Here is a 24,742-nt window from a genome sequence, read left to right as displayed (position 1 = left end):
AAATACATGGGGTGAAAAAAGAGAAAGGGGTAACTCGTAGTCGCATAACTTATTCTGCAAAAATACACTACATGATTAAAGCTGCAATTACTTAATCCATCCGCGTTTCCTTTTCCGAGTCTTTCTCTCTTTGTTATCTGAGAAGTATTTAAATCAAATGCACATCATCATAAATATATTATCAAAATGCTAAGATTACTGCCCATTCTGTCTTGTGACAGAACAAGTTTATTATCATTCAAGTGTGAAGTCGTGAGCAACGGAGGAGAGACGGTTGTGCGCCGGATATTTCTGAAGGCAAAAGATTTCATGATTCGTGACAGAGATTGTCTCTGTTCGTGATAAGCATAGATATAGGTCCCTGGCGTAAGAAAAAAACCAGTATAACCACAAACATAATGATGCAGTATTTCAATGAAGTAAAAAGGTCTTTCTTGTTTTGTGCTTTAATGTGTTGATGCAGGGGCGGATCAGTTCATTTTATGGGGGGGGTTTCCAAAAGTATATTGTGAAGATATGGGTGTGAAGGCGCGAAGCGCCGAGCCGACGGCGCGAAGCGCCTAGCTTGCTAGGGGGGTCCGGGGGCATGCCCCCCCGGAAAATTTTGAAAAAAAGGATGCAAAATGGTGCAAGCTGGTGCATTCTGAGGATGATCATTACCAGTTCCAGGCAGCAGATTTTGTCACTGATTAATACCCACAAAATTGAAACTCAACCCAAAAAAACACACAAAAATATTTTTATTTTTTGGCTGGGGGGGGGTTTCCGGAAACCCCAGAAACCCCCCCCTCGTCCGCCCCTGTGATGGAGGTACGATTAGTGCACGTGAAATGTAAGGGCAAAACAATTTCCAAACGCATGTTCCACTCCAAACGTACTGGGTTAGTCAAGACTAAGAAGACACCACTAATTTAAAAACTATGAACGGAAAGCAAAGTAAGAAAATGAAAATGTATGCAAAGCGCATTACTTTCAAACAAAGCTGCAGAACAGAGTCTGATTTAAGCTTATAGGTAAGCTTATATATTTTGTGTGTGTGTCGCGTTTAAAAAAAACCCATTCACGAAAAAGGTAAATCATCCTTGACCTTGACCTTTATACATGTAGACAACAAGATTCTAGTTTTTTCGTTTCCAGCCTGTTTGACAACTGCCCGAAAGGATGAAGTGGTGCTGTATTAGAAGCTGTGCAGGATAACATTCACGATGATGCTCGGCGCAGAGCAACTCATGATTGCGGCGGTTTCATTGATGTTTTTCCCAATCGTTGCAATACTGTGTCTGACTATTGTACTGGCATCTTTTGGAAAATCGTTGGGCATTCGGCGAACCTATGTTGCGCTGCTGCTGAGAATATTTGAGGTAGGTGACTGAAGCAGACGACACGTGGAGAAGTCGTGGTTGACAGTCTCTTATTGTGTCCTGCATTATTGTTTTGTTTAAGACTTTGAAAACGAAAACGTAAGTTTATCAAACGATGTCGTAAAGACGATTACCGATTATATATTATTGGCGCAGGTGTTTCAAGAGGCGATTTAACACCCGAGTCTCACAACAGGATCACCAATGGATTTATCAGAAGATAAGTGGGTTGGATAGGTACACTGTAGCCCACTTTCATAGCCCTGATTCATGAATTTAAAGGCTATATGTCAGGAAGCCTCAAAACTTGAAACATGTTTGTTTTCCATTTCACACCCAAATCCCCCCTCCCAATTCCCTGTAAAATGTGTCAGTTTGCTAGAAAATTGTTGACAATTGTAAATTTTAGTGGCTGATGTGCCCGCGGGGAAATCCAAATACGGCCCACCCGTCCCAGACGACCATATTCTGCAAGGGACAGCAAGCTAAGAGTAAGACATTACGGTGTCAATATTCTACCGTGCACTCACTTGTCAGATCGATTCCTCTTGGGCGACATGCATGCCTCTATACTGTTCTTTGGTTCTTGTCAACTGCGATCCTCCGTTAGTCGAGAATCTGCACGTCATTTCCACTGCGACATTCATTCCCTATATTATTTACCTCTACTGTCTTGGTATACCCAACCCTCTTAATAATAATAGTCTCGGTAGTCAGTTTCTAGCTCTTATGGTGCAGTCACACGCTGCGATTTTATTAAGATTTGCACAGTCAGACGGCCGACTGAGTCGTAAAAAAGAGCTACGACAAAGCTGCGAGTCTGTCGCATGAGATTCCCTCGTACTGTCGTAGCTTTGCGTGATAGAACTTGTTCTGTCCCCGCGAGCCTGTCGTAGGGCAATCGTAGCGCAGAGCCAATCAGAATGCGTCGTTGTGGCCTCTACGCCGTGACTTGAAAAAGTGGCGGACAGCGTCTCTTTGTCGATTCCAAACTTTCTGGAAGAACAGTTTCTTACTCAGAGTCAGATATAAAGGAGACGTTTTAGGTGTGTACAGCGGTCGTGAACCATCAGTTGCAACTGTCTGGGAACTTACTTTCTCGCAAAGGCATAATGCTAAAAGGTATTTTTCAGAAAGGGTAGAGCAATGTTCGAACATTAGCAGAACTCACTTCCCCAACAGCGTCTGTTCCTGCGCAGCGCATTTGCCGTTTTCACTGTGATACGTCACTTCTGCCCCTGCTTGCGTGGAGTTATCGTTCGTCAATCGTACATTGTGTGACTGGTCAATGGCCTACAATTTGATCTGTGATTGGCTTTCGATCGGATTGCGGGAATAAATCTCACGATTGAATCGCCCGTGTGACGCCAACTTTAGTCTTGCATTCCTCCCTGTTTTATCAAAGACCCTTCTTACAAAGTTACAACGAATTATCATATCCCAAACCAAATCTTACAGTTCTCTTACACAATTAATGGAAATGGATTAAACTAATGACAACTTTTGGATAAGAATTATATGTTGGAATATATATAAGACTTTGACTGTGTAAGAGATTGCTGTTTAGTACGGAACGCGGATCGTATCAACTGATGCAGGAAATTGATGCATCCAAAACCAAGAATTTGATGCATCGTTTGGATGCATCAGAATTCTCGGGTTTTCGCAGAAAGTGCCGAGCAAAAAGCAAAATTTGAACCGGAATACGAAGCGAAACAAACAAATATTTCTATCAACTGATGCAGGAAATTGATGCATCCAAACCACGAATTGGATGCATCAGAATTTTCGGGTTCCGTCAACACTCAACAACTGAGGGTTAACATTAAGACAGACATACACTTTGCATTTCAAAAAACACTTACAATTCAAGGGCTTCTTGTGTGTAAGATCCCGATCGCAAAACATTTACACAATAAGAAAACGTCAGAAAACGAAAGTTTGAGTCGAAGGTCAAGGGCGTCAAAACTTCGTGTGCACAAAAGACAAACCACAAACAAAACAAAAAATGCCTTAAAATGCATAATGCTGTGACTTTGACTTGTTCCCTATTTAATGGTATGTTGTACGTTTATTTTTGTTTTATCTAACCAATCTGTTTATATTTGTCAAAATGTCATTCAAGTTTTTCCGTGCTCAGGCATTTCTTACGGAAAGACCGGAAATGAATGATCTTTCGCATGCATACAAAACCGAAAGTGATGCATCAAATGATGCATCATTTTCTAAAAGGATGCATCATTTTTGTATCGGATGCATCAGTTTTGGAAAATGATGCATCCTTTTGTGAAAATGATGCATCAAATTCTTGGTTTTGGATGCATCAATTTCCTGCATCAGTTGATACGATCCGCGTTCTGTAGTTTAGCACCAGTACTGCACCTTGCACAAGATTGCATGCTTAAACAGAAGAAAGTGCATTGATATTTAATGATAAATGATATTTGTTACTCATGCATCTGCATACATGATGCACATCTGTGTAAAGAATGTGTATATTTTTTCAGTTTGCTGGAACCAAACTTGCAGCGCACACAACATATGAAGATGAGTCAGACAGTGAAGATGAAGATCAGGAAGAAAATCCTGCTGAGTCTGAAAATGGCAATGGCAATGGAGGTGGGGAAAGTAAGCATGCTCGTCTTTTTTTTTCTTTTCTATTACTGTGTTCATTTATGAAGCCCAAAGATGGTGTTCGGTTTGCTTCAGAATTAAATGTTGCACACTTGTTTATTTTGCCTATTCAGGGAGTGTAAACCAAGAGACCAGTTTAAATCTGTTTATGACAGAGTGATCGAATTGATGTTTTGATAGTAAATTAATGTTGCCATTCATCTGATGGTATTGATCAGGTATACATGTACTGTATTATTAGTTTTCACTGTGCAGTGTGGTGAAAAATTATCATGGTGATCCCACTGGAACAAATGCAAGAAATTATGTGAAGGTCTGCAAAACTATTATAGTTATTGAAAGGGCAGATTTGTCATTTGATCTTAAGTTCATCTTGCTAACTAGAAAATGATATATATTTTTGATCACTAAATGAATGTTAAAAGGTTTCTTCAGATCAGGGACTTGGGTATGTGTATGCGTTTATACAACTTGTCTCACTCTCAGGCCTGCATGTGTGTGTGTATATATATGTATCCATGTATAAATTGGTCAGAAATTATTATATCAATAGGTAACCATTAAAACATTACTGTACTGTGCAGGCCATGTGATCAAAAGGGATTTCTACCTCACTGTCACACGAGGTCTCATGCGGCCAGAATGGGAGCCTTTCAAGAAGAATTTTGAACTTTCAGACATCTGCTACTTCACAAAATGTGGCATGGAGGTGAGTTTCTGTGTGTGTGTGTGTGTGTGTGTGTGTGTGTGTGTGTGTGACATATCAGGGTGTTATCTGCATGCAAAGGGTTAACTAGAAATGTGTTGCATATGTAAAATACGTGTTTTTTCACAGACACAGAAGATCTAGGACAATATGTCAGTTGAACCTGTGTACACATTCAACTGTTCTGGATTTTTCGCATTTAGTCAGAAAACTGAAGTTCAGACGACTTCCTATACATGACAAAACTATCAGATGGTCAACGGGTAAGGGATCAAACTAATGCGTCAGTTAAAAAAGGAATGCGTCAGTGACTGAAGTCGGATACCTTGGAATAAACTGAAAACTATCTGCTTTGTGAACCTAGTATGATGCAGAAATATGTACAATTGTAGCAATAAAGACTGCATGTCTTTCATTGCATTTGAGTAGGAATCATTGAGTGGTAAGATAAATATATATGACATGTCTTTCTCCAGAGGTCCAGTTATAAATATGATGTTATTTTTGCAAAAGTCTGTTGCTCTGTACAGTTTATCAGTTAATTGTTTAATTATGATACACATTGAATAAATTATATGAGCATTTTGTTTACTTTCAGGCCATTATAGAGGATGACGTAACACATCGGTTTAACGCTGGTGGTAAGTACTTTACTTTTGTCACTAAAGCGGCTACATATATACACTGTTGGGTCTTGTAATAAATGTATTACTGATTGGATGATCTCTGCGAGAGATTAGAGCTAATTTGCGACAGCAAGCCCTAGCTGACTAGAATTTCTGATCAGAATCTTAATGTGCTGACAGGTTCAGAGTTCAAGAAAAAACAAATGAAAACAAAGCAAAACAGGGACAGAACTACAGTGGAAGCTGTTTTCTTCTGAAGACAGTTGAGCACTATGTTCAGCTTAAGTGTGCTGTCTAGATGATGCTGCTGTGCTAAAATCTGGTATAAACTAATGAACTGTACTTTGATTCTTTGAAACTGGCTGTTGGAAGTCCTTTAACAAATGAGCTGATTTTTGTTTTCAGAATTGGCATCATGGAATCTCCTCACAAGAACTAACACAGGTTATCAGTTAACAAGGTAAAGAAGGTCTTTTACGAATCTGTACAAGTTTACTGTTTGTTCGTTCCCTTTAACCCTTTAGCTGCTTGTAGGACGTGAGCTAACGTCCTGGGTAACTTGCTTTAGCGGGCAAGAAACGGTTCAAGAAAGAAGAAGAACAACAACAAGAAACAAACACTGTGTTCTTGTGTGGTGTATTAATTTGTACATCAAGGGCACATAGTAGGTTTTCAATTCACGTAATTAAAGGTATTGCTTTGTATACAAATATTTACTGGCAGCAAACAGGTTAGGTAAAGCTAAAGATGCATATCTTCTCCTGTAAACAGAGATAAGTACAATGCAAAATTAACTAAATGCTATTGCATCTATACATGTATCTCCTAAGAATGGCCTTCCATTTCAACAAAAATTACAATAATCTGGCTGCATACCAGTCTATTGTGTGTGACAATGTTTTGCTTAAAGGGATACTTTTGATTCAACCGTTTAGGGCCCAATAAACATGCCAGAACTGGGCCATTGATGGCTTTTTGATGGCAATGCCAGTTGCCAGAACTACTGCGATCAAAGGCCCATTGATGGCCGCCGGCCCAATGCTGGCATATTACCCTTATGCACATTGGCAAATTGATGGGCCATCACTGGCAAGCCAGCATTTTGCCAGCAAAACCCCAGCATTTATTTGATGGCTTTTTGATGGCTTGTCAGCATTTTGCCAGCAAAACCCCATCATTTATTTGCTGGCTTTTTGATGGCTTGCCAGCATTTTGCCAGCAAAAACCCATCATTTATTTGATGGCTTATTGATGGCTTGCCATCAAAAACCCAGCATTTATCCAGCATTTATCCAGCATTTTGCCGGGTTCTTTTAGGTCCATATTAAATCCTGCATTTGTTCATATATTTTTCGTTGCCCTTTACCTGCTGAAATTACCGGGCCAGTTGTGGCCCGGCAAAATGCCATATTTCTGCCATTACCATTGCCAGCAAAATGCCAATAAGTTACAGTAAAATAATATACCAATACCACTGATTCTGGTAGAATGACGGCTTTATTCATGTACTCTACCTGCACAGTCTTGTCAGCCCATAGATGATTGTTGAAAGTCTATAAATATGCTTTTCTTGTCATTTTTACTGTGAGTGTAATAATAATGACAAAATACAGCACATCTATGTACTTTTCAACCCATGCTGGCGGCAAGACGTGCGCAAATAAAGATTAGGTCAAAGCCGTCAAGCTGTACATTAGCAATACATATGCATACTTGTCAAATCTATCAGTAAAATGCAATTAAAATGCTAATTACATTTGTCGGGTAACTTATCTGGCAAGTAAAGGCAGTGGTTTTGACAGAATATCGTCATCAAACGCAGTTATAGCGGGCACAACAACAATACAGTAATATAGATAAAAAAACAAACAAATGTAAAGCTTCCGAGCAACGACTCATTCTCGAAGCATTACTGAAAGGTACGCTTTGTTTTCAGTTGCTCACTGTTTTATTTTATTTGTACCGCGTTCCGAATTTCACACTCGAGACATGATGACCAAAGGCAGGAATGTTTCTTGTTCACTTCCAAGTAAACTTCCGTAGGATTGTCTTGATTCTGTCATTTCACACACACACACACACACACACACACACACACACACACACACACACACACACACACACACACACACACACACACACACACACACACACACACACACACACACACACACACACACACACACACACACACACACACACACACACACACACACACACACACACACACACACACACACACACACACACACACACACACACACACACACACACACACACACACACACACACACACACACACACACACACACACACACACACACACACACACACACACACACACACACACACACACACACACACACACACACACACACACACACACACACACACACACACACACACACACACACACACACACACACACACACACACACACACACACACACACACACACACACACACACACACACACACACACACACACACACACACACACACACACACACACACACACACACACACACACACACACACACACACACACACACACACACACACACACACACACACACACACACACACACACACACACACACACACACACACACACACACACACACACACACACACACACACACACACACACACACACACACACACACACACACACACACACACACACACACACACACACACACACACACACACACACACACACACACACACACACACACACACACACACACACACACACACACACACACACACACACACACACACACACACACACACACACACACACACACACACACACACACACACACACACACACACACACACACACACACACACACACACACACACACACACACACACACACACACACACACACACACACACACACACACACACACACACACACACACACACACACACACACACACACACACACACACACACACACACACACACACACACACACACACACACACACACACACACACACACACACACACACACACACACACACACACACACACACACACACACACACACACACACACACACACACACACACACACACACACACACACACACACACACACACACACACACACACACACACACACACACACACACACACACACACACACACACACACACACACACACACACACACACACACACACACACACACACTCTCTCACACACGGCACACGCGCAGAGGCATTCTTACAGAGAGGACGACTTCTTATAATCTATTATATTTTGCGAACTGACTCAAACGTCCAGCAGAAGAACGGTGAAAAGAAGAGCGACAACGGAAGAGAAGAACAAGAAGATACTAGCACCGTTGCGACGATCTGCTCACACAACTGTTTGTGAAACTCACCATGCTTGCTTCTATCCGGAGGAGATCGGACGCGTACTGCAATCGAAGAAGGTGCTTTGGAAATTCCTTGAATGCAAAACAAATAAGCGGACATCTGCAGAACCACTGCGGGCCAGATTTATGACAATGCGTCATCATCACGAGTGACGTCAAGCTGTTTCGACATTTGTTTGTAGATTACGTCACTCCACTAGAGGAAATCATACCGCTGTGCTGTTGCAGATCTTCTTGCCAGCAATAATCCAGAATTGGCCCAGTGTTGGTGTGCCAGCAAAAACCCACCTATAATTACCAGCAAAATGCCACCGATGGCCCAATGCTGGCAAACCAGCACTGGGCCATCAATGGCGTGCCAACAGTGGGCCAACTAAGGAATTTTACTGGCCGACAATATTACTGGAATGCCAGAGATGGGCCAGTAATGGCAAGCCATAACTGGGCCTTTGATGGCAAACCATAATTGGCCCAGTATTGTTTTTTTTATGGCCAGCTTTACCAAGCTTGCCAGCAAAAAACCAGCAATGGCCCAGTTCTGGCATGTTTATTGGGGGGGAGTTTCTGGCAAATTTGACGAACCTGAAGAACCTGTCGAATCCACTGTACCTTAAATTAGATGCACACATCATGATTTGCTCGAAAACGCACCACAAGTAGGGTAATTAATGAAATAAAAGTGAGTGCGCTGCCTCTGCCGGGTGTTCGAATCAAAAAGTAGCCTGGTGGGAAGACCTGTCCAATGTTTGTCAAGAGGTTTTGGCAAGGGTATTCACTCGTCCACAACCTATACAAACCCGACTGAGTTATTTCCAAAAGTCGTCTATTGTCATATGTAGCATTAATATATAGTTGTTTGACTTGAATTGTTGTCTCATTACTTACTACATTTGTTTATCTTTGCAGTGCCAGGCTGACAGTCTTGTGGTGTATTGGTTTCTTGGTCCGCTACTGCGTTCTCTTTCCATTTCGGTAAGATTTTACAGAATTCCAAATATCTTTTGGGCAGGTTAAACCTGAAGCAGTGACTGTTTCTGGTGCAGCTTTTAATCCAGGTTCTTCTTCTGTGTCTTAATTGGTAGTTATATTCATTCCGTTTTGATGAGTCAAGTATGTAAATGAAATGTAATTTGCATAAAAATTGGCGTGGACTTTTAACAACAAATAGCGTATTTGGATGAGACTTGACACAGGATTTCTTTTTTTTAAAGTTAAGATAAAGGTCACACCGTAGTGGACTTCGGGGCAAAAGAAGGAAATTATCATTTGCTTGAACATTTGTGGAGCAAAAGTCTTTCCACTTCACACAATTCAGGGTTTTTATGACCCCCAGACACGTAGCAAGCCTGGTGGACCTTAGTCAAATTTCAAGGTCGATTACAGATAAAAACAACAACAATTGCTATAGTTTTTTTTAATGCAGAGCATATAGTGTAAGGAGTTTTGTGTGTGTGAGTCTGTGAGCGCGCATGCATTTTTGTGTAATAAGTTCACGTCAGGTATGATGAAGGTGTGTCGTATAAGCATTTGCTCTTCTTGTTAAGTTTCTTTTCTCTGAAAGTGGCATGCCTGTAAATAAAATGCCTGTCGTTGTCTGAGCTCTGTCCATATAAGTATTGTTTGCTTATACACTTGTATTTTTGGACAGGTTGATTTTGGCGGCTGTTGCTATCATATGGCTTGTTGTGTCCACTGCGTTCCTTGGATACTTTCCCCCAAGCCCGTAAGCATCCTTGTTCTTTGTTTTGTTTTCCATATAGGTTGTGTTGGCTAATTTATCTGAAATAGAAGTGTTTTGTGTACATATTAGGGGTGGAGATTTTTCCGATCTCGAAGGTCAACTTATGTGCAAACCTGCTAGTGCCTTATCCCCCCCTTTGTGTGTACACACAAGCACAATACCAAGTATGCACAAAAAAGATACTGTAATCCATGTCAGAGTTTGGTCGGTTGTAGAGACATGAAAACATCCCCCGGAAAATGGGGGTGGGGGGAGACCAAACATGTAAAAACTCCACTCATGCACACAAGTGTACATGGGAGTTGCAGCCCACAAACTCGGAAGAAAAGGAAGGTTGCACAAACCTTATAAGCTTTTCAAAGATTGAGTCTTGACTGGACTATAACAAAAAATGTAAAGGAACATTAATCTTACTGTAGAGCTTTGTGGACTGTTGTTAGAGGTCAAGAATGGGGTAGACTGTGGTGATGGTGTGACTTTGCTCTTTTTATGCAAAACAGGTGTCTCTTGCTAAGCTTTTGGCAGGTCCTAAAGGGAGTTTCATGTCAAGAAAGTATTTGAAAAAGTAAGAACATTTTACAGAGACTTATCATTTTACTGGTATAGATTTTTAGATTCTCAGCCCGAGAAAATGAGAATTTGGTAGAATAATTTGTACCAATAATATTGGAACTTGATAGAATTAGGCACAAATATAACTGCTTTTTTTTTGCAGGCTGAAGAGGTCCATGTACAGTCGAGTCAGCTTGATGAGTTTTCGTATCATGGCCCGGGCCTGTTCCGCTGTCATCACTTTTCACAACCAGTACGTAGTGTGTCCAACTTTACTTTAGTTTGTTCTTTTTAGTGATGCTTTTTGTCTTCATTTTCAGGTGTGTGTGTTTTACTATTGTATTATTTCTTGTTGAGTAGCTATTTGTTTGTTTGTTTCAAAGTGAAACAAAATCAAATGTTCTGCTCAGTTGCCCCCCGCGGGTTAGGGGGAAGAATTTACCCGATGCTCCCCAGCATGTCGTAAGAGGCGACTAACGGATTTTGTTTACGTTTCTCCTTTTACCCTTGTTAAGTGTTTCTTGTATAGAATATAGTCAATTTTTGTAAAGATTTTAGTCAAGCAGTATGTAAGAAATGTTAAGTCCTTTGTACTGGAAACTTGCATTCTCCCAGTAAGGTAATATATTGTACTACGTTGCAAGCCCCTGGAGCAAATTTTTGATTAGTGCTTTTGTGAACAAGAAACAATTGACAAGTGGCTCTATCCCATCTTTCCCCGTCGCGATATAACCCTTCGTGGTTGAAAACGACGTTAAACACCAAATAAAGAGAAAAAAAGTTCTGCTCAGTTTGTTATATAAACTGTACACATGCATACGCATAAACAGTTTACTACAGGTATGTTACATGAAGTAAGTTGGATATCGGACACATCTTTCAACTACTGCTTAAGCATGGCATTGTGGGTTATCGAACAACTTGCATTTTTAGTAGACTATGTAAACATTGTTTTTGTGTGTTAGCATTACACATACTTGTAAAATAAAATGACATAGATATGTACACTACATTGGGGTGTGCACGTTAAAGATCCCACAATTGACAAAAGGGTCTTTCCTGGCAAAATTGTATAGGCATAGATAAAAATGTCCACCAAATACCCGTTTGACTTGGAATAAAGGCCGTGAAAGGTGAATGCTCGCCTAATAGGCTACTGAGCTTTACTGGCCGATGTGAATGCAATATATCGTCCTTGTCCGATTAAAACCTCGTAACTCGATTTTTTGCGAAATCTACTTTTTTACATCAATATAATCTACGATTTTTTCTCTATTTTTTGGTTATTGTGGTGAAAGCCTAAGATCGCTGGAAGTCAGTTAAAAATGGGTATAAAAATACCTCGTATATCATTTTGGCAAAACCGCGAACCAAAATTACACGTAACTTGAGTTACGAGCTTTTTTTTGTTCGTGTGTTTTTCAGTTTTGGCCGATGCAAACCTCGTATGTCGACTTACAAGTTTTCTAATATCTAAACACGGCGGTAAATGAACTGTTTCCGTTAGATACGAGGTTACGGTAACATGTCCGTACGTTCAGAGTTTAGATAAAATTAAATATTAGAGTCATTAATGAAGCTAGAAGTGCCCACATTACGTATTGTGTAGTAAAATGACACTCTACGACATCAGTTATTGTTCAAATGATTTTTTTGTTGGTATTTTCCTTTGCTAAGTACAAAAGCATAACTACAAAGAGAGATTAAGCAGTTAAAGTATTCTGAAATATCTCCTAACTATGTAACAGTTCAGTCCTGAACTTCTGATCTTATTTGTTAGCTGAAGATGTACAGGTATGCATATGTCACGTACTGAAGTTGTGTTATAGTGTCTGAATGCAGTCCGTCATGTCTGGCAGTGGGTCCTTCACACCTGAAAGCCAATTCTCTTCGCTTGAAGATCTTAGGTTGATGTGCTGTGTGTGCCTGAATAAAAGTTCTATACCATGGAATTTCGAAACGGAACTTATCATAGATGACATTACTGTTCGTATGGACTCTGATTGTGTTTCGTGAGTGTACTGTGTCCATTATCATGGTCAGTTTCATGTGGACTGCATTGACCCAACAACTGTAAAGAATGACAAAAACTGTATCTGCTCGACTTGTTTGCATTAGGAGTCATGTTTGCTCTGTCTGGTGCAAGCTCCGCATGAGCGAGCAGGAGTCAATTGATGGTGCAGATTTCGCTTGGAAACAAAATCACTATCTTCCAGGAGTAATGGAAGTAGTGAAGCAAACCAAACATTGTGATTCACCAACCCCAAAAACTATGAATGCAACGTTTGCTGTGAATCCAAGTACGGAAACATCCCATAGCATGTGTACCAGGTGCACATTCAACGCAAAGACGAAGCTTGCAAATAACAGAACATTGACAAGAGGGTTGCTAAAGAGATTGGTGATGTCCAAGTTTTCACCATGTATCTGCAGGTCGACTTGTTGGCCCTATGTATATAAGCAAATGACAAATACTTCAAGGCCAAGCTGTGCTGCCACTACTGTCTTCACATTGTACAACTTGAGTGACACAGAGGTTACTTGCTACTTTTAGGATGAGTCAAAAAAGATAAGTCAAAAGCAACAGTTGGCGAAACAACCAAGGCAATCATTATTTACTATGACGGCTGTGGGTGCCAGAACCGCAGTTTAATAGTCTTGGGAAACGCCCATCTTTACTTTGCAGTCAGTCAAGGAAAAGTCGTTTTCCAAAAGTTTCCTGAGAAAGGTCATACCTGGATGAAAGTAGACTCTGTACACCCAGCTATCAAAAACAAACTAAGGAGAAGGCAGATAATCTGGCCTGCCGAATACGTGGAAGTCATCACCTCTGCAAGAAAAAGGCAACCTTACAAAGTTGTCCAGGTAGCCCACACATTCTTCAAGGACTTTCTTGATCTCAGACACTTCTGGGGATCCATAATTGGTGGATATTCGCAGTCCGAAGTACCTGCCTGACGGTACTTGTCGCTACAAGCTCATCTATTCTGAGGAGTGGTGGCCTTTTTCACAAAGAAGAAGAAGAGCACATGGTGAGCCCAATATCATCCCCCAGCTCTACTGAGTACGGCTGACCATCAAAGACAGAAAAAGTGGCAGCATCTTCAGCATGTCAAGGAGGTTTTTCCAGTAGATTCATACCAATACACATGGTCTACCCTATGATCGTTAAGCTCTGCATTCTCATGAGTGGTCATCCTGCATACTACTAGCTGTTCAAGGACATTTAGATGACAATTGCACTGAAACTAAGATATCTCATTGTTTTCAAGGAATACTCTGTTTTCTGTGCATACAAAAAGGCTCCTGTATGGATGTTTACGCTTTCCTGCAAGCAAAGAATGTTATGTACTGATAAGCTTCAGTTTACACTTGGTTTTGTTTGTGTGTTAATTGACAAGGTTGCAAGGAGACTGCAAGGACATTTTACACAAGAATGATTATACATCGGTTTGTACAATCAAAAAACAAATGAACATTGTGACAAAAGAACGATTGTGTGTTTACTGCGTATAAAACATTGTTTTTGTCTTTTTTGTTCTTTGGCTATGTTATAAAACCTTGTAAGTCTTCAAGTTTGGTCGGGTTTTAAAAAAGAAAAACTCGTATCTTGCAATTTTGTTGAATATTGTGCGTTTTAATTGTGACCAACACTATTTAATTACACACAGTAATTTGTTTGTGTTCGTAGATCATGTGCAGAAAAAATTGGCTTATTTTGATGACAAGTTATTTTTTAAAGACGTTTTTTGTGTTTTTCTCGAAACGCTCAAAATCGATTTACGAGGTTTCAATCGGACAAGGACGATATATTGTGTGTAAAAAATGTTTGTTTGTCTGTCTCAGTGTCTGTCTGTAAAAAAATTCCATTTCAAACGGCAGAAATTAATATGTAAGCGCCTAGGGCTATATCTAGATTAGGCGCATAAAAATGATCACAATAATAATAATAATAATATAAAGTGGTATATCCTTGAATGTTTGTTACTTCATGATAGATTTATTTAGTGTGCATCAATGAACGTAAATATGTTATCATCTTGTATAAAACCGAAACAAGGGTAGTATAAGGTGTGTGGAAATGATTGCAGGGAGAACAGAGTCAAGAACGGAATATGTGTTGCTAACCACACCTCCCCCATTGATGTCTTCATGCTGTCCTGTGATAACTGCTATGCTCTGGTCAGTTCAGTCCAAAAACATTTTGTGCTTGTCAGGTCTTGCTTGCAATTCAGCTGTGAGAATCCAAGTTGTCAGTGAAAAAAGACTGCTGTTGCATAGAATGTTGATTTTGCTTCTTGACTTTTGATTTGAGATTTCTTCATTTGAGACAAATTATTCTCCTAAAAACTAAGATACAGAACAGAAACGCGCCTTTTTTTCGTGTCCATATGTAAATACATTCTTTCAATTTATTGTCACAATCATTTTAGGTGAGGATCAAGCAAGGGGTTTGAGGCTGATGCAGTGTTGAATATTATTGTAAAAAGTCATTGACAACAGGAGCAGAGAAGTAAAGGATTACTACCAAGATAGAATAAATCCTTGCATGGAGAGATTTTGTGTGTGTTTTTTAGGTGGTAGAATAAACCCTTGAATGGGGAGATTTTGTAAATTTTGTACAGGTGGTAGAATAACCCCTTGAATGGAGAGACCTTGTGTGTGTTTTTCAGGTGGGTCAAGCACATGGAGGTCTGTTGGGACTGCTGCAGCGAGCTTTGGGCCGTGCTACCTCTCACGTCTTTTTTGAGAGGTCAGAGGTCAAGGACAGACATCTTGTCGCCCAAAGGTAAGAGCACTCATGTGTTCATTATCACTTATTTGAGGCATTGGGTTGGATGTAAGGTTTTGCTAAATGTGAGGTTTTGGGTTCAGGTAGCTCACATCAACAGCTGGCTCAGTTTAACTATCAAATCATATAGTCATTGTTGCAAAAACAACAATAACAGCAAAGCCATGCTGCATAAAAATGTATGACGTAATTGCATTCTCTTTCGTGGACATAACCCTATATTTAGTTAAAGTGATTGGATGAAAAAACCCAGAAGGGCTGCAGACTGTTCATACCGTAATAATTTGTGTGTTTCAACAGGTTAAAGGAGCATGTTAATGACTTGGACAAGCTACCCATCCTCATCTTCCCAGAGGGTAAGTGACATACACATTGCTGAGGCAGAAACATATATTCAATGATTTATCCTCGCATACATGTTCAAGAGCATGAACACCTTTTTGACTCACATGCGTAGCAAAAGTGAGTCTATGTACTCACCCGAGTCGTCCGTCCGTCCGGACGTCCGTCCGTCCGGAAAACTTTAACGTTGGATATTTCTTGGACACTATTCAGTCTATCAGTACCAAATTTGGCAAGATGGTGTATGATGACAAGGCCCCAAAAAACATACATAGCATCTTGACCTTGCTTCAAGGTCAAGGTCGCAGGGGCCATAAATGTTGCCTAAAAAACAGCTATTTTTCACATTTTTCACATTTTCTCTGAAGTTTTTGAGATTCAATACCTCACCTATATATGATATATAGGGCAAAGTAAGCCCCATCTTTTGATACCAGTTTGGTTTACCTTGCTTCAAGGTCAAGGTCACAGGAGCTCTTCAAAGTTGGATTGTATACATATTTTGAAGTGACCTTGACCCTGAACTATGGAAGATAACTGTTTCAAACTTAAAAATTATGTGGGGCACATGTTATGCTTTCATCATGAGACACATTTGGTCACATATGATCAAGGTCAAGGTCACTTTGACCCTTATGAAATGTGACCAAAATAAGGTAGTGAACCACTAAAAGTGACCATATCTCATGGTAGAAAGAGCCAATAAGCACCATTGTACTTCCTATGTCTTGAATTAACAGCTTTGTGTTGCATGACCTTGGATGACCTTGACCTTGGGTCAAGGTCACATGTATTTTGGTAGGAAAAATGTGTAAAGCATGTGAGTCGTATGGGCTTTGCCCTTCTTGTTAGTCACTGCTTTGCAATCGGATAGAGGACGTTCATACACTTGTACACATTGGCATGGATGGTTAAATTCAAATGACAAATCTTTTGTTTGTTCTGTTGGTATTAACACTTTCGCGACGGGACACTGATAAATCAGTACCAGCGCTGACACGCCCATGGACGGGAAGCGCATTTTTTAGTACCAGCCATAGAGGGTACACGACTCGTGATTGCTTCCCGGTTTTTGAAGCTTGCAAATAAATTGAGTTGTTTCCCTTGATACACTTGGCGTCCCCTTCTGCCATTTGCAAATCCGCCTGATTTGTGTGCGTTTTTGAGGAAAAAAAATGAATCAAAGGCGAGCCTTGTCTCGGGAGGAGATTCTCCGGATGTTGGACCTAGAGGATCCCGTAGAGCATGATTCGGACGTATCGTTTTCGCCTCACGAAAGCGATACAAGCAGTGAAAGTGAGGAAGAAACAGTCCCGTTGTTGCTAGTACGAGTCGGCAAACTACACGTGGTTGGCGGTGATACTGCTAGACGAACATGTATCTCGGAATCGTGCAGGAGCTATGGGGGCGTGGCAGCACTGATAACAATGGATGGCTGGAGCCTTCAAATCCTTTTGGAATTGTTCATAGGTGTACAGTTGGTACTTTGTTGTGAAAATGTGACTTATATTCAATATGGATTACCTAGACATCATTTGGTGAGTGTTAGATCTACAGTTTTTGAGTCACTTGAGAAAAAGTGACTCTATGTAATCGGTCAGTGTTAGTCTGTCCGGCCGGCCGTCCGGCCGGCCGGCCGTCCGTAGACACCACCTTAACGTTGGACTTTTCTCGGAAACTATCAAAGCGATCCGGCTCATATTTTGTTTAGTCGTAACCTCCAATGACCTCTACACTTTAACGATGGTTTCGTTGACCTTTGACCTTTTTCAAGGTCACAGGTCAGCGTCAAAGGAAAAATTAGACATTTTATATCTTTGACAAAGTTCATCGGATGTGATTGAAACTTTGTAGGATTATTCTTTACATCAAAGTATTTACATCTGTAGCCTTTTACGAACGTTATCAGAAAAACAAGGGAGATAACTAGCCTTTTCTGTTCGGCAACACACAACTTAACGTTGGGCTTTTCTCGGAAACTATAAAAGTGACCGGGCTCAAATTTTATGTGAACGTGACTCCCAGTGACCTCTACACTTTGACGTCTGCTTTGGTGACCTTTGACCTTTTTCAAGGTCACAGGTATGTCTTGAAGGAAAAAAATTGAAATATCATATCTCTGAAACTATTCATCGGATTTGATTCAAACTTTATAGGATTATTCTTTACATCAAATTATTTACATCTGTATTGTGTTGTGAATAGCAATTTCTTCCTGTCCATCTGATGCCTCATATAATATTCAGAACTGCGAAAGTGACTCGATCGAGCGTTTGCTCTTCTTGTTTTTCATTTGAGTCAGGATGCTGTGAGTGAATGCGTGATTTGCTTGTTTTTTTCTTTGTACTGTCTCCTTATTTCTGTGTACAATGTTAACAATATTTCAGCTAATTCATAGGTTTTACACCTTGTTTGGTTATAACATTATTTATAATACTTTCTGTTAAAAAATAACTTTTAAAAAAAGCAGTAGAAAATAAAACACACACAAAAAAACGTTAAAAAACACAAATTATCCCCCTTTCACCCCCCTTTCACCCCCCTTTGCTAAAACAAATCGCGTGACAAACTTATAAATAGCACGACTGAACTGGGCATCCATTTTTGAATTAGTACACAAAATTTGGTGGTGATTGGACTTAATTCAAGCTTGCTAGACAGATTTCTTTACAGTTACTGATTTTTGGGGAGTTTCTTGGTGGCAAGCTTGGGCAGGCAGGACGTAAACGCCGTGGCAGTGCTAGTCACAATAGTGTTAAAGGCATACGAACGCACTCCCGTGTTTACAAAGTGTAGTTTGCCCACAATCGATGTCAAACGCACCATAAGACCATATAATGACGATACGTCACCATGCGCGGACCATAATACATGCATTACAGCTTGTTCTAGCCTCTGAAAAAGTGAGGATGTCAACAAAGCCGCTGTGTTCTCTCCCTTGCATCAACGTTACATGTGTTGCCAAATCTGTAAATAGGACGATCCAGATCAAAATGAAAATTCAAATATCTCAACATTTAAGGGGTCCTAGACCACAATATTTTGCAGGGAACTTAATTTAGTCTGTCTCCAGCTGTTGGTAAAGCAATTAGCGTGTATAGTCATCGAGTACATATGGCTTTAAGTGTGGGTGTGCATATGTGTGGGTGTGTTTGTGTTTAAGAAGGAGTCTTGCATTTTTAAATAAATTGTCCAATTATTTAAAGTATACTCTTAGCATTTTGTTCACAGTCAACACAGTTGTCCATGTAAGTTATCCTTAATTTTCCTGTTGTTAGGAACATGTATCAACAATACATCAGTCATGATGTTCAAGAAGGGCAGCTTTGAGGTGTCCACAACGATATACCCTGTAGCCATCAAGGTAGGTACTGGACAGGTGCAAAGTCAAACTGACCAATACTTATGTACATGGGCACAACTTTGATCCAGCTGTACAGTTGCCAGTAATGTTAGGACTCTGCCAGAAAATACAGAAATACTTGTGATGTAAGGACACCTTACGGACCAGTCAAAAGCCTGAAATTGCAGGTGTCCTGTCATGACAGGTTGATGGAGTTATCAGACAAAAGATGTCCTTTATGCAGAGATGTCTTCTCATTAGAGGGGCCTCACATTGGAGGTACAGCAGTATCACTAAATGAAGGTTGTTTGTGTATTGCATGTACTTTACATATTCCTATCAAAAAAAGACACTTGTGATGAAAGGACACTTCTGAGTGTCTCATGGGATTTTTATTCATGACAAGTACCAGCATGGGTCTCTTTGTGCCTATAGTTTCATCTCAAATAAATAGAAGCCTCTGGAGACATTTTAAAGGACTAGACATTTTTCTTGTTCTAATTTTTAAAATCCATAAACAGGGCTGTGAAGACATTTTGCAGTCAAATGCTTGCACATGCATAGTTCATGGAAAATACATTCTCCTTGTGAATTTTATTTGACTGTGACGTGAACAAAATTACCTCAGTTTCAAAAAGTGTCATTGTTGTTACTTGTGTGTCTTGGCAGTATGACATGCGGTTTGGTGACGCATTCTGGGACAGCAGCAAACACGGCATGGTGACCCATCTCTTCAACATCATGACCAGCTGGGCCCTGGTGTGTGATATCTGGTACCTGCCTCCCATGCAAAGACAGGTGACAAAACCTAGTTTATTTGCTTTCTTTGGATACAATCGTTGCACAAAGACATGTTGAACGATAACAAGCAGAAATGGACGTTCTAAAGATGTAGAGCATTGCACAGTTATGATTGAATATGGGAGACAAGCGATTGAATATGGGAGACAAGCGATACAATCAGCACTTCATGTATATACTATGTCATTGTTGTATTTACAAGGGGGGGATTGGTTATTTGGTTTGTCTTTGTTTTTATGAGATCATCAGCTAAAACTGTCTTACACATACCGCCCCCCTCCCCCTCCCCCTCCTACCCCCTTTTTGACTCACATGCGAAGCAAAAGTGAGTCTATGTACTCACCCGAGACGTCCGTCCGTCCGGACGTCCGTCCGGAAAACTTTAACGTTGGATATTTCTTGGACACTATTCAGTCTATCAGTACCAAATTTGGCAAGATGGTGTATGATGACAAGGCCCCAAAAAACATACATAGCATCTTGACCTTGCTTCAAGGTCAAGGTCGCAGGGGCCATAAATGTTGCCTAAAAAACAGCTATTTTTCATATTTTTCCCATTTTCTCTGAAGTTTTTGAGATTCAATACCTCACCTATATATGATATATAGGGCAAAGTAAGCCCCATCTTTTGATACCAGTTTGGTTTACTTTGCTTCAAGGTCAAGGTCACAGGAGCTCTTCAAAGTTGGATTGTATACATATTTTGAAGTGACCTTGACCCTGAACTATGGAAGATAACTGTTTCAAACTTAAAAATTATGTGGGGCACATGTTATGCTTTCATCATGAGACACATTTGGTCACATATGATCAAGGTCAAGGTCACTTTGACCCTTATGAAATGTGACCAAAATAAGGTAGTGAACCACTAAAAGTGACCATATCTCATGGTAGAAAGAGCCAATAAGCACCATTGTACTTCCTATGTCTTGAATTAACAGCTTTGTGTTGCATGACCTTGGATGACCTTGACCTTGGGTCAAGGTCACATGTATTTTGGTAGGAAAAATGTGTAAAGCATGTGAGTCGTATGGGCTTTGCCCTTCTTGTTTTTAAAATGTATTGTTTATGAAAGGGATTAATTTTGTTTGCAGGAAAATGAGGATGCTGTTCAGTTTGCTAACCGAGTGAAGAGAGAGATAGCAAAGCAAGGTGGACTGGTGGACTTAGACTGGTAAGTGTATTTTCATTTACCAAAAGTTGTCATGCAAACATAGGGGAGTGTTGAACCTGCAGTTGTACAGGAACCGACAAGGAGCATGCAACATATGCACTGTGTCACCATGCAGGCTTGGTTGAAAGTTCTGGTGTCACGTACATGCCAGTGCTCTGTTCAGCCCTTGTGTAACCGAGTAAAAAACCCATCTGTTTATCAAGTGCATTGTTCTTGCGTTCTTTAGATCATTTCTGTGCATAAGATCATATCATTGTATAAATTGCATAACTATGATCGCATCATTGTGTTAATAAAATGCCATTGAAAGCAAAGTTACCGACTTTGCATCACTGCATATAACTCACAGTGTAGGGCGGGGATGTAGCTCAGTCGGTAGCGTGCTGGATTTGTATCCAGTTGGCCGCTGTCAGCGAGAGTTCGTCCCCACGTTCGGCGAGAGATTTATTTCTCAGAGTCAACTTTGTGTGCCGACTCTCCTCGGTGTCCGAACACCCCCGTGTGCACACGCAAGCACAAGACCAAGTACGCACGAAAAAGATCCTGTAATCCATGTCAGAGTTCGGTGGGTTATAGAAACACAAAAATATCCACCATGCTTCCTCCGAAAGCGGCGTATGGCTGCCTAAATGGCGGGGTAAAAACGGTCATACACGCAAAAGCCGTGGGAGTTTCAGCCCATGAACGAACAAACAAACTCACAGTGTATTTTTGACACCTGGTTTACTTGAGATGTGTTGCCGCCATTGTAAAACCAGAACATGAAAATACATTGACTGTTTGACAGGGATGGACAGCTGAAGAGGACGCAGGCCAAGGAATCGTGGAAACAGAAACCACAGGAGCAGTACAGCAACATGCTCAAGGTGGACTAGTGGGTCTCAGGTGTTCAGCTTCTTCCATGCACATTACACCCCAAACCTCAACCTCTGCTGTGGCAGTCTCATCACTCTCTGCTGTGTTTTTCTCTCCTGCTTGAATGACTTTTTTGTCTTGCCGTTCAGGTGTCTTTTTTTCCCCTTCTTTCTTTTGGTAACACATTGAGAAATTTACAATCATTTAGAGTCCCAGCTGCTGGTATTGCCCAAATAAAAGTTGAGAGAGATTTTCGTGTAAAAGCTGAGCACTGTGCGCTTTGCTTAAAGTGAAAAATACCGTGGATCTATACCTAATGCATCTTGATCTCATGCTTGGACTTTGAAATTTTTAGAGTGTCGGTAATGATGTACACAATGTACCATGCTTCTAATGACTGCTAGAGCTTGGATTAAACAGAAGTCTGACCTTATATCTTGCGCATTTTGGGATGTCAGTAGCTTTTACCATGTTGATGTTTTCTTTCTATTCATTCCAAAACCTGAAGCTTGTTGTCTGGTATACTCAATCTGTGAAAGGGCATTGTGCTGGAGAGGAATCGTTTTCACTATGGTACTGTCATGGTCAGTTCATTCTTTGGTGCTTAGACTATCAATACATTAAGTGCAGAAGACTGCGTAGCATCGAGGGCTCGATATCATGTTGTCGAGATATACATTGAAAGGTGCTTGAAAGAGGATGGCAAGGTTGGCCCCTCATCCATTGTGGGGTGGGTTTTGTTTTCTGTACATAATCGACTGCTGTTGTAAAGTGGACATACCCATATTTAAAACCATCTTCATTGTTGTTAAATAACACTGCTTATGGTCAGTTGAGAAGAAAGTGTGTCAGTATATGAGAAGAGAGAGAATTGTACAATGATGGTCACAGAGATATGTTCAGTTTTGTCACTTCTACACAAATTGAACCAAACGTTTTACTTATGATTTTATGTTTACACTGTACCTATAACTTGTGTTCATACAATTTTGTTCAGTGCTCATTATTACCGTGTTGTGTTTTTGTTTGGTCAAATTGTCTTGTCCAGAATTCCTTGAAGATTGCTTTTTTTTGGTCGTGAAATGCTAGTCCTTTCCAAGGCAATATACAAAGATGTCTATTCCTCTTAATTCTAACTTCCAAACTAGTTTGTTATTCAAAAACTTGATACAAGTAGTAAACGGAACTTGTATTTGAAAGTGACCATGCCTGAAGGCACTTTCCTTCTTGTATAACCCCTTTCGGCCACCACAGATATCTCCAGGCTTTTACATGGGGTAAAGAGCACCCTTCTACTTGAATACATACCTAAATTCAACGGCCTGGCCATTATCTGTAGAGTGGGCATTTTTGACTCACATGCGAAGCAAAAGTGAGTCTATGTACTCACCCGAGTCGTCCGTCCCCCCCGTCCGTCCGTAAAACTTTATAGTGGGGCTCGTATGTTGCAAAATCATTCAAATCATGCAACAAACACCAAATTTAGCAAACATGAAGAGTTTTATGTGCTTAACAAAACCTGATACAGAGCCACCGCGAAAAATTAAAAAATAGGTAGTTTTTAAACAATTTTTCAAAATGGCCGCCAGTGTAAACGGTTGGGTATGTTAGGCATATTTCACTTCATGTGATTAACAGCAAATTTGGCGTAAATGGACATTTGCTTTTGCTTAACAAAACCTGATACAGAGCCACCGTGAAAAAAATTAAGAAATCAGTAGTTTTTTAACAATTTTCAAAATGGCCGCAAATGAAAAGGGTATTTAGGCATTTTTGATGCCACAAGACATTCTCTTGCAATAGAAACTAACACAAAAACATGTTTAAACAAAACAATACATGTATTGTTGGTGCAGAGAATGATTGGACGGTGTGGGTGGCAGGGTTGAAGAATTTGTGGATTACCTAAACTGTGCAAAAATAAATATATTGCACCAATTTTCATACCAAAACGAAAACATTAATTCCTTTGCTGTTGTATTCAATTTATGCTATTGAGGGCACTCAACTTGGCTAACTGAAACACTTTTAAGATAAAAGGTGGCCTTTACATGGGTTATTTGACTGCCGCCCAAATAAGGGTACCCCCAAAATAAAACTGATAAAAATTTAATGTATCAACTCAAAAGTCAACTAAAATTCATAATCGCTGTATTTCGAAAACGTTGTTTGTTCTCATTTGTTTACACAACTAGCACATTCCGGCAAGTGTCTATACTCAAAAGAAACTTTGGCAGTACTTGAAACAACCATCTGTCATATATACATGCGAAGTCAAAAATATGTGGGATGTAAGTCAACAAACCTTTGGCAGTTTTTAAAATATTATTTCGTGAAGATTTGAAAGTGTACTCAAACGGTTGAACTACGCCTCGTGTGTAGACACACATTCCTGAAAGTTTCAACGCAACCCACTTGGTCATT

General features: G+C 40.3%; 2 protein-coding genes across 3 annotated transcripts in view; both read left to right on the top strand.

Moving 5' to 3' along the window:
- The window catches only part of LOC138981557 (kyphoscoliosis peptidase-like), a 176,546-nt gene that overhangs the window by 115,602 nt on the left and 36,202 nt on the right, over positions 1–24,742 (top strand). The gene's annotated exons all lie outside the window — the stretch shown is intronic.
- Positions 1,090–23,324, top strand: LOC138981555 (glycerol-3-phosphate acyltransferase 3-like). 2 transcript variants are annotated; one of them, XM_070354510.1, is made up of 15 exons: positions 1,090–1,361; positions 3,869–3,980; positions 4,580–4,704; positions 5,300–5,342; positions 5,733–5,787; positions 9,625–9,690; positions 10,367–10,441; positions 11,175–11,264; positions 15,103–15,193; positions 15,685–15,800; positions 16,104–16,159; positions 19,424–19,509; positions 20,158–20,286; positions 21,384–21,463; positions 22,251–23,324. In XM_070354510.1, the coding sequence occupies exons 1-15, from the start codon at positions 1,206–1,208 to the stop codon at positions 22,336–22,338; spliced, it is 1,368 nt and encodes a 455-aa protein (XP_070210611.1). In that variant the 5' UTR covers positions 1,090–1,205; the 3' UTR covers positions 22,339–23,324. The 2 variants fall into 2 exon arrangements, with proteins under 2 accessions (XP_070210611.1, XP_070210610.1); XM_070354509.1 differs by having other exon boundaries at positions 1,094–1,361; positions 3,869–3,989.

Source organism: Littorina saxatilis, linkage group LG12 (genome assembly GCF_037325665.1).
Source record: "Littorina saxatilis isolate snail1 linkage group LG12, US_GU_Lsax_2.0, whole genome shotgun sequence".
In the NCBI taxonomy this organism is placed as follows: Eukaryota; Metazoa; Mollusca; class Gastropoda; order Littorinimorpha; family Littorinidae; genus Littorina; species Littorina saxatilis.
This window is presented reverse-complemented; position numbering and strand designations above follow the sequence as displayed.